Source organism: Plectropomus leopardus, chromosome 14 (genome assembly GCF_008729295.1).
Source record: "Plectropomus leopardus isolate mb chromosome 14, YSFRI_Pleo_2.0, whole genome shotgun sequence".
Classification (NCBI taxonomy): domain Eukaryota; kingdom Metazoa; phylum Chordata; class Actinopteri; order Perciformes; family Serranidae; genus Plectropomus; species Plectropomus leopardus.
The window spans coordinates 7396355-7408169 of NC_056476.1; the positions used below are offsets into that span (position 1 = coordinate 7396355).

General features: G+C 35.4%; 1 protein-coding gene across 1 annotated transcript; it reads left to right on the top strand.

The window, feature by feature from the left end:
• The first annotated feature begins 248 nt into the window (after positions 1-248).
• On the top strand, positions 249-11643 carry slc18b1 (solute carrier family 18 member B1). The gene is given in 15 exon segments (XM_042500762.1): positions 249-533; positions 733-794; positions 796-876; positions 4253-4348; positions 4436-4509; positions 6029-6176; positions 6379-6535; positions 6633-6769; positions 6849-6950; positions 7042-7133; positions 9000-9095; positions 9187-9261; positions 10785-10878; positions 11221-11270; positions 11369-11643. Coding segments are annotated over 15 exon segments (1350 nt in total). The 5' UTR covers positions 249-502; the 3' UTR covers positions 11424-11643.
• Positions 11644-11815: the final 172 nt, after the last annotated feature.

The following is an 11815-nucleotide window of genomic DNA, read 5'->3' on the forward strand; positions in this document are numbered from 1 at the left end:
ACGTTAAAAAAATCGTGGAAAAATAATGTTCATTTGAATAAACAAATTAAATAAATCATAGTATATCATAAAAATATTGTAAAATGTGTATTTTGTGTTGATTTTTTGACAGTTAAACAAAAAAGAAGGTATAAACTAAACAAAAAGTTTTTTAAAAAAGACAATGTTACTGATTTTAAGATTGATTTAATCTAAATTTTTATGACGAATATGTGGCACAGGCAGGAAAATTGGTTCGGTTTAGTCACCGGAAGCATTTTATGGGAGCTTTTATTTTGAAGGGACAGCGTGTTTCCAGCGTCGGTAGCTTCATTGAGGAAATACCGCGAAGACCTCAGGCGACCTGGCTGTGTCGGGACTGAGCTTTATGTCGCTGAGCAGACAGGCAGGAGCTGTTTGACTGTTTAAGTTTCCCTTCTCTCTTCTGTGAGCCGTTTTGTGACCGCCTGTAAATCTGTCCTGAATATTTGGATACAAAAAAAGTCCCGAAATTAATTAAAAAATGGACCCACAAGTTGACGGTCAGCAAACAGGTTGGTGGCTTTTTAAACTGTGTACTAAATCTCTGCCGGTGAATGAACTGATTTGATAAATCAACTTTAACTCTTAACTGCCATTTGTATACGATTTATTATCTCATTATTTTATTCTCTCTACATTCAACATAGCCAAATCTCATTCTATTTTCTGCCTCTTAACTTTTTCGTTTCCGTTTTCCCCCCCATATAACAGAAAACAGCGCTCCAGCTGAATCAACAGGTTCTCCCCGGAGGATGACAAGAAAGCAGACTCTAACACACCTTAATATCAATGGCGTCTGTAAACTTCAGTTCAATGATTTGCTACTCAATATTAGGTCCATTTTTCCCCAGTGAGGTAAGTCAAAGCACGGCATGTCTAGGTACAAGAGTTTAAGTGTTTGAGCACCAGTTAACCCCTTGAAACCTGGAATGACACAGTTTTTCATGTGTTGTGTACGAGAAGGGCGGTGTCATTGGGCAATGAGCAAAAAAATTCCCAAAACTTGTAAGAAATGAGTAAAACATGGCGAGAAAATTCCCCCAAATTGAGTAAAAAAAAAAAAAAGCCCCCATATGTTTAGAAAAACTATATGTATGCTTATTGTAGTTATATTTTTAATTTATGTTATAGATATATATCGATATATCCAAATTTTTTGTAGGTCTTTTTTTAAAACTTTCTTTTTATTTTAATTTTCAGGTAATTTTCTTGTAACTTCTTACTAACTTTGTACTAATTTTTGGGCTGTGTCCTTTTCAGTTGCTCATTGCCTTGTCCCAGTGTTTTTGAAAGAAATCAAATCATTTTGCTCAGGTTTCAAAGTGTTAAGTCACCATTTAACATCAGATAATAGGTTAATTATTAAAGCAAGGCCACCTAGACTAATTCAACAAACTTTGCTGCTACAGTCTAACCTGGTCTGATATGGTGGCTAATTTCCATTTCATGTAATGCAATGGACAGTAACGTTTTCGTATCTGTCTTATCCAAATGATAGCACACTTTAAATAGATACCAATGTGTAACTGACACTATCGAGTCAAGTTTTCAAACAACCAGAATTACCGACTCTTACATTTTATATTTTATATTATTTATTATATTATTTTATAAATTTATAATTTATCTTGAAAATTATTCTTCGAAGCTAACTCTTTGAAAGAAAAAAATACAGTAAACTGACTAAAAAAACAAATAAAACCTTAATTTAACTGACGTGCTGTTCTGCGGTAAGATGCCTTTCACAAGTATTTAAACCTCTGGAACCTTAGGAAATCCATATAATTTCTTACAAAAACATGGGGGGAAAACTTGAGTAGCAACTTGGTAAGATTTGTCCCATACACTGCTAAAAAAATTAAAGATGACAAGTGAATTACCTGACAGGTAACTTGTGGAGGTAATTCAGTGGTTAGTGTTTGGGAAGCAGATTACAAACACTGCGTGTGTGAACTGATGAGAAGCAGGTGTGCTAGAAGAAATGATAGCAGACAGGTGTGTGTGTGATAAACAGAACCAGAAACCAGGGAAATCAGGGAGGGAGACAACACCTACGAACACAAAAAAACCAAAACACAGGGAAAGAAAGGCAAATAAGAACACAGCGACGAGGAAACAAAATGGAAAACACTAGAAAAAACTCTCAAGTTATGACACTGCTGTAACATAAAATACAGAGAGAGTGCATGCTTTTAATCCTGATTATTTGCACATCTGCACAAGCCTTTTTAATAACAGAAAATGTTCAGTCTATCACTGTATGCTTAATAAAATACACATTGTTGACTATTCACAACAGTGTTTTGTGATAGCTGCTAACTAAAAGCATGATAAATACCCAGCAAAATGCAGTTTTAGTTTAGTTTATCTAAGAGGGCACAGTGTAAATTAATAGATACACATCTTTTGATCTGTGGTCCCCAGGCCGAGATGTTACACAAGACTTCCTAAAATAAAACAAAGGGAAAAAAAGAAAAAGAAACAGGGCATACAAAAAAAAAAAAAAATACAGGAAATGGCCTTTGGGAGTTTGTTGTGATAACGATACAGTCATATCTGAATTTTTGAGACAAAGTGAAAAGATCTCGAATACTGTTTTAGTATCGATTGTTTATGTGGGGAAAATCAAATCAAATATTACCTTATTTTTGACCAAATACCTCATACGCCAACTATTATAGTGCAATGTGTTTTTGTAGTGGTGACTATTGGGGCTTTCACAAAATGTTTACGCAATAATATTTTTGATAAGTAATCATCAGTAATGTGAATTTAATTACAAAGTGGGAAAAGGCAAATAAGCATCAATAACAAGAGCTGTCGTTGTCATTGAAAAACTTGGGCCACAGACTCCCTCAAACAATGCAATTTAAGCACTCATAAAAATGATAATAACAATATAAAATCACACAAATAGAAACAAAAAAGCGAAATTATATACTTGGTAAAAGGTTGGAAGTTAAAACAGAATAATACAAGAGAAAGAGTAAGAAAACAGCAAAGATGAGGCGGAGCTAAAGACACGGTAGTCGTCCACGGCACCATTATGATATTAAAATGTTTAAAATAAAAGGCTATATTGTCTCATATCATGATATCAGTATGATATTGATATGTATTCAAGCCATATCTTGAATATTTGCAAAGACTGCTGTCAGTGTAGCATGCTCTCTTCTCTGTGCAATAATAAATAGGTAATTTCTACCTTATTCTAACCTTTGAACCTTGAGGAAATTGGTTTTATGTCCTTGGAAACATTGAAAAATGGTTATGAGCAACTTGATATGAAACGTTTCACAAATTGCAAGAAAGATTAGTAAATCTAGAAAATTATTTTTATAAAGCAAAGGAACAACTTTTAGGGAGAAACCTAAAAATATAAGGTGGATTCTGTGTTTTTTTTTTAAATGTTGTTTTCTTTTGGTCTTTTTTCAGTTAATATTCTTATACCTTCTCCTAATTTCTTGCCAATGTTTGGGTCATTTCTTCTTTTTGTTGCTCATTGCCTTCTTCCCATGTTTGTAAAAGAAAGCAAACCAACTTGCTCAGGTTTCAAAGAGTTCAAGTAATTATTAGCCCTTTATTTATTGTATGTGTCATATTTAAATATGTAAATAATTACACTATTGCAGAGGTAGCACTTTGAAATTTTATTGTACATTGTACAATTTCTATTCTATTTTTTCTGTCTTTAACTGCATTGTTTCAGTCAGTCACATGTGCAGTAATCAGTTGGATGCTGCTAACAGATGCTTTTCTTAGACAGAATAAAAAGTATTAACAGGTGAAAATGGGAGCCTTTATCCTTCCTCTGTGGACAGAGCACATAATGTACATGTCACTTCAAAGCCTCAACATAAGCCATCACTAGTTCCCTTTAATGTCTCTGTGGCAGTGTCCTCTGAGTGCAATGAATGAGTAATCATGTGCTAACCATCAGAAAGCCTCCCTGAAGGCCTCTGAATAACTCTGTTATACTCACTGGTCTCAGGTAAGGTCAGCTGATGCCCTGTGTAATAACTGCTAAGCAAAGGCCACTGGGGGGTAATAATTATGATAAGATATCATCATTAATTCACAGAAACGGCTCTGTGATCTGCCTTTAGTCATCTCATTATATTTTAAATTTATTTGTGTTATTAACATGTCCATATTGGAATTTTTGTTACTTGGATGACGTGAAATAAACTCCTTAGACGAATAAATATTTAACAAGTATGTTTCTACGCAGGCGGAAAAGAAGGATGCCAGTCAAACTGTCATCGGTCTTATATTTGGCTGCTATGCTGTCTGCAATTTAATTGGCTCGTTGGTACTGGGAAAATATGTAAGTCTGTGGCTCTACTTCATATCAGCATGTTAAGTGTGATTTGTTGTGCACATGTACAGTCATTTACTCCCTCTTTTCTCTCAGATTGTCCAAATTGGTGCTAAATTCATGCTTATTATGGGGCTTTTTGTGTCATCATGCTGTACCATTCTGTTCGGGTAAGTTCTGGTGCCGTGTGTTGTGTCAGCAATAATGACGCATACAGTTGTAACTCATATCATAAAGCATTTTTTATATATTTAAAGCAATTTCTTTGCTTTTGAAAGGACTCGGGTGAAAACATATCAATTTGGTATGAATGTACATGTACCTGGTGTCTTGTGTCGAGGGTCTAGTGTGTGTGATAATATTGATGTTTTCAGGTTGGCCTAACACCATCCTAGGATAGTACTGTGTACTATCTAATAGATCAAGGTATCATATGTTTGTTTTTGTTAGAGTGAGATTGTAAGTAAAACCCCATGGTGAAAAGAATTTAATCAAATCAAGAAAATTATACAAAAAAAGAAAGGACCAGTGGAGCAACCCTGCTACTGAATAAAAAAATTGGAACAGAAATTTTCACCCAAAGAAAATCCTGATATGCCCCCTTAAAGGTTTAATATGTAACATTTACACATTGTATTATATACTTTGTTAAGTTGTGAACTTCTGTTATCCCAAATGCTTCTAAAAACCCATTGTTTTTCATTTTTTTTGTTTGTTTTTATTGACACTGGGCCAGCCCAATCATGTCATCAAACCTATCGCCCTTTGGCTTCAGTGCCTTCATTAAAAAGCATCATCAAAAAAAAGTGTCAAAATGTTTAAGACAAAATGTGCAAGGGAGACGTAGAGATTTTGGGGCCCTAAATAAGGCTTTAATCTGGACTATTCAGATCTTTTTAGCGACTAGCTGCTCAGAATAAAGTCAGCGGCTCCTCTGATAGCAGCACGCCAGCTGTGTATGTCCCTCTCCTCTCTCGCCGTGTGCACGCAGAAAGAACTAAGTAACAACGTAGATCTGCGTTGCCAGGTCATTATGTCCTAAGCCTGTTGTAATGTAAGCCTATGTAGAGCTCAGGAAAAAAAAATCCATTAGAAACTGATACAGAAAACAGAAAAGGCACAAATTTGTGCATAAAAATGTACCAGCATTTAGAAAATAAGGTGTACTCTCCCCAAAATGTTGAAAGAAAAACAAAAAAAAAAACCCGAAGTACTTTTATGATATAATATATAAATGACTTATATTTGCGAGATCAGTTGAAGTGGGCTGGTCTGGGCCTAAAACGCCAGGACCAGTTTTTTTGCTCCAGACAGCCCCGATTGTGACCCATTTTTACAGACTTATATATTCAATAAAAGTGAATGCACTTTGGCTGATAGCCGCAAATAGAGTGAAAGTTGGAAAATGCTGAGAGACAAATGCAGACATTGTTGCCCTATGAGGGATTTGTTGAAAGCATGAATAAAACAGAATAATACCATCCTTACCTTTAAGATAATTAGCGATAAAATTAAACATTTAGCACAGTATTGACAATGCACATAGGTATTGGTGAATGTATTATTATTCTCCAATTCATTTGAATGTGGATAAATGCATGTTGGGTTTTAGTCTACATTTTTTTGCACTGTTTGTATTTTGATTCCTGTTTCACATCAATTTATCGTGTTTGCTTTCTTTTCTCGCAGGTTACTCAACCAGGTTCCTGCAGGAGCCGCTTTTATCACTCTGTGCTTTATAGTGAGGTCCATAGACGCTATAGGCTTTGCTGCTGCGATTACCTCCTCGTTTGCCATGACAGCAAAAATATTCCCAGACAATGTGGCGACTGTTTTGGTGAGTGTAGACAGCCCTTGTGCGACTGGTATGTTGTTTAGAGAGAGTCACGAGAAAAACAAAAAAAGCATTATGGCCAGGGTTGTTTTGTAACTCCAATTCCTCCCAGAGTCATGAAAAATAATAAATAGCTTCTGGCACATGCAGAAATTTTATGCTGACCAAATGTATTTTTTAATGTGCTGCTTTTTTGTCCCTTCAGGGTAGTTTGGAGATTTTCACCGGACTTGGTCTCATTGTGGGGCCGCCGGTCGGAGGGTGGTTCTACCAATCATTTGGATACGAAGTCCCTTTTATGCTTCTTGGATGTTTACTATTGGTTATGGTTCCTTTCAACATATACGTCTTGCCAAACATTGGTAGTTTGCAGTTTTAGCATATTAATTGTACATTTTCAATCATTTTAATAATTATTTTTTTCTCAGATTGTAACCGTGAGCTGTGTTTTGTGCTCAGAGTCAGACCCTTCCAAGGATTCGTTTATCCGACTGCTCACCAAAGGGAAAATCATCCTGATCTGCTTTGTGATATTCACTCTAAGTTCGGGTCTGGGCTTCTTGGATGCCACGCTGTCCCTTTTTGCCATAAAGACGGTAATTTCCTTTCTTCTGATAATGTTTACTATAAAAAGAAAGCTTCATATTAATGAGTTTTCCTCTCTATTGTATGTAGTTTGGTCTCAAAACTGGCTACGTGGGACTCATCATGCTCGGTTTGTCGCTGCCGTACTGTCTGGCGTCACCGCTGATGGGTTATATCACTGATAAATATCCTGTGAGTATGAATGTTAGTGTGGATTATTCTCTCAGAAATGTAAGTTTGTCGTGCCAAACTGAACCCCCCTGTGTGTTTTGGTGTCAATCAGTCCATCAGGCCTTGGTTCATGGTGATAGGAGGCATCGCCACAGCAGCCAGCTTCTGTCTGCTTGGTCCCGTCCCTTTCCTTCACATCAAGAGGTGAGTATGTGGTAAAGATGAAAAAAACAAAGAGCCTCTTCTTTATAGGAATAAATAATCCTTACATGTATATTTAAACACTTAAAATGGGTAAGGTATCGCTACTGCAAGGCAAGTTTATTTATATAGCACATTTATAAGCACCTGACGACTTTACTAAGGGGGTGGGTCAAGACTGTCTCAAAAAATCTTGGTGTCCTGTTTGACCAACATCTGAACCTGGAATCCCATATTACAAAACTCATTCAGTCCTGCTCCTTCTAGTCAAGAAATATTACAAAAGTCAAACCAATATTATCAACAAAAACCTTGGAACTTATAGTGCACACTTTAACCTTTTCCTGTTTAGACTATTGCATCTTACTCTTCTCTTGTATTGCACAGTTTTCCACATCTTGTTCCCAAATGGTACAAAATGCAGCAGCAAGGTTGTTCACCAAAACTAGTCATCAGTCCCACATCACCCCAATTCTTGCCTCTTGTTTTTGGCTTCTGGTTAAATACAGAATTGACTTATCACTTACAAGGCCTTGCAAGGTCTGCATGCATATACAGCTGAGATTTTGGGCCCCATTTCCACTTCAATTATCGGATCAAGGCCTCCTATCTATACCCCGTTCTTATCTTAAATCCAGAGGTGAGCTTTAGCCCATTAGGCCCATTTCTAAAAAGTGCTATATAAATAAAACATTATTATGATTTTAGCAACAAGGCAATTCAAAGTGCTCTACATTTTAAAAAAAATACAGAGTGCAAAAGAAGCACAATATAAAATGATAATAATAATCCTATTTTTAAAAGGAAACTAAAAACATGTCTCTCCACTTAAGCATTTAACGAGCTCCAACTTAGCTGCTTTGCATTCTGCTTTGCCCTTGCATACTGCTGCACATTTTTAAGATGTATTTTCTGTGATTGTATGCATTTCATGTACTCTATTTTCATGCTTATTTTATTAATAATGTCAGAGGGTTTTATATTTCATTTATTTTATTTTCCATTTTATGTTATGCATTCTGTGTACTAAATTTTTATTGTTATTTTATCTTACTTTTACTAATATGATCAAGTGGATTTTATCCATTTGAAGATGCATTCTATGTATTCTATTCTGATTTTATTCAGTTTTTACATGCAGGTTTTATTATGTCCTTTATTATGTCTTTTATGTGTTCGATGTGAAGCACTTGGTGCATTTAATTTCCTTCTTGTAAAGCATGTCGGGCTGCATTTCCTGAATGAAAGGTGCTATACAAATAAAGTTTATTATTATGATAACAATAATAATGATTTACAAGCTAAAGAACAGAAAATAAAAACAAGCTAAAAAATGACTAAAGCTAAAGCTGTCAGTATTGTGTCCGTCCACCTCTATGTTAAGAGCCGTGTGCAGACAATCCCGGCTCAGCCTCTGAATCAGAAATATGCTCTAAATATCACATTAAGCTCATTTCAATCTAGATTTAGTAAAATAAAATGAAAGGGATAGCAGCAGATGGAAGAAAAGCTTTGTTGCGACATGGCTTGGTGCATTTATCTGAGTGATGTTTGTATCATGATGTATTCATTATGTATTTATATGTGAAGTGAATTACTTATCTTTTGAATCCTGGACTATGTATAAAATAGTAAAAAAAGTAAATAAATGAAAATAACTAATATTAACATAATAAAATGAATAAATACATAAATCTAGATTTAGGACTTGAATCTATAATAGAGTATTAATTCACTTCATCATTTCGAGTATTTCCTCCAACACGATCAGTACTCCGTAGGTAGTGCATTGCTTTGTGTGCTACTTCCTATAGGTCACCAGCACTAACTTGTATTTTAATGTTTTTGTTTGTGTGTTTACATGTGTAGTCAGCTGTGGTTGCTGATCCTCATGCTTGGTGTAATTGGGTTTTCTCTGGGTATGACTGCAATCCCCACGTTTCCTGAGATCATCACATGTACACAGTGAGTGGCTTCACATGTTGTGCAATTACATTCATGACCTCCAGTTTTTACTCACATAATGTGTGGTGAAACATTGTTTTCTTCTTTGCAGAGAACTAGGATACGAAGAGGGGCTCAGCACTCTTGGGATGGTCTCTGGGCTGTTTGGGGCATTTTGGTCCTTGGGGTAAGTCCGACTGGTTTTTCACAACATCTAAAAGCTGTTCAGCATCCTGAAACTAGAGAAAAATACAATAGCTATGAAATTTCACTGCTTTGTATGTATTTCTAAGAGCATATTTATGTTCCCATGGTCTTGCGCTTCCCAGTGCAGTATTCTGGTAACACACACTAACCCTCCCATTATGGTCAGGTCAAATTTCCCCACTCTGGTCATTCCCTACACCTACTAGCTTTGGTTTGCTCTCGCATTTCAGTTATCAGGACTTGTAACAACCAAGAGCCATAAAAGGGTTAAAATGTATGAATAAGAATGTGTAAAGAGGTTTAGGCCCATTTCCAAAACATTTTTCCTGACCTTAACTTGGGTGGAGACATTGTAGATTGACCTAATTTTAATTCCTTATTTTCCTAATCTTAACCCTTTAAAACCTGGATCAACATCACTTTTCTTGTGTCGCATTCAGACATATTCATTAACATATTTTTAAAATTGAATTTGCTTTCTTTTGAAAACATTGGGATTGCAAGGAATTAGTATATTTAGGATTTTTTTTTAAAAAGCAAGGAAAAAATGTCCAAAGACTATATTCTATGTTTATAGTAATCATTAGTTTCTATTTAAAATTATTTTACAGAATTATTATTATTGTTTTAATTATTTTATTTATTTATTTACTATTTTGTCTTCCCCCCTTTAAAAAAAAAAAAAAAAGATTTATGTATTTATTTATTTAATTATTTTTGCTAATTTTGGTGTCATTTCCAAAGTTGTTCATTGCCTTTTTCAGTGTTTTTTTTTATAGAAATGAAGCCAATTTCCTCAGGTTTCCATGGGTTAAATTCTTTGGACATGGGAATGTTTTGGTGTTTTTAACAGGGAACTTTTAAAGTGTTTTTTAGCCCTGAGGTAACCTGTCTGGAAATGGCAGTAATAAACTACTATAGATTTTCAATCCACAATCAATATAACATTATGTTGAACAAAAAATACTTCATTATTGTCCACGCCCATATTTTTTTAGTCTCTTTTAGAGATAAGAACTGAAAATGAGTTGAAAAAAGTTAAATAATTACATTTTCATGGTGTCTGTGCTGCTTTGTTTATTCACTGTGTCAATGAAAACAACAATAAATCCAGCCATGAAGGTTTCCTTACGCAGAAAGATAATCCCGACCGCTATGATAGCTGCATCCGTGCATAACTCCTAAATGTTCAGACAAGTGTCATAGTGTAGTATTTGGGTACTTGTGATGCTTTAGAAAGCAGAACAGGGGCAATAGTCTGGAAATGGAGATATTTTTCTATACTCCATTTCCATACTTATGTGGATCTGGAAATTATTAAAATCAAATTTTATACTTTTCCATACTGTGTAGAAATCCTAGAGTCATGATAATCTTCCAACATGGGGAACATCTCTTTCCAGTGGCCTTTATGTGTCATATAGAGCCGGGGAACATAGGACTCTGAGAATGCCCCCCTCATTTCCTGCCCTTTGATTTCTAATGTTTTGATTGTGATTTTAGGATGTTTTATGGCCCGACAGTGGGCGGCCTTATCACGCAACATCTGAACTTTGAGTGGGCAGCAGCAGTCCAAGGAGGCTTGACATTTTTGGCTGTAAGTATCAGTTTGTGTATGTTCTTGGATGACAATCAATGGTGGAAAAAGGTCAATTTATCTCACTTATTGGCATATTAGCATTCTTATTGCCACGTGGTATTGAAGGATTACAGTTTACAACCATGTTAACATCTGATTTTCAGGCCTGTCACTTTTTCTCAGTGTGACAGAGACAGCATGAACGTGTGAAATTTGCCACTCCTCTTGCATGGCATTTATTTATGGATGGAGAAAAATATAATTACAAGCTCAGTAATCATTCAGGGGTTAAACACACCATGAAAATTACCTTTTCTTAGCAATTACACACATGAAACTCAGTGACCACTCTGTCCTCAGGCCTTCCTCCTCGGTCTGCATTACCTCTGTCATCGACCACAGCAACGAAGGTAATCATTAACCTCAAATAAAGATAATCATGTCACATATTTGGATGCCTGATATCTTAACATCCCCTCTAACACTCACTTTTATCTTTGATTTAAAGTCTTCGAGAAGACAGCAAACGACCAGATGAAAGCACTCCTCTCCTGACCGAATGAAGCAACGTGTGGATGGACGCCACACCGAAAAACAAGGTCTTAAAGGGATAGTTTGGATTTCTTGCAGTGGTATTGTATGGGGTACTTATCAATAGACAGGATATTACAATTTTACAAACTACAAAAGTCACTGAATTTCACAATGATGTTTTCCAGGCCTGGAAAAGTTATGGGATAAGGAAAAAATCACTGAAAGTTTTGGAATAGTTATTGAATTATTAACCATTTAAAATGAGCAAATTTGATTGATTTATTTTAAAAAAATGGGAAGAAAGAACTGAGTAACTTAAAAGAAAATACCCCCAAAATAGCAAGAAATTAGTACAAAATAATACAAAAAAATGACCAGAACATTTGCATTAGAAAAAACGAGAAATGTAAAAAAAAACCAA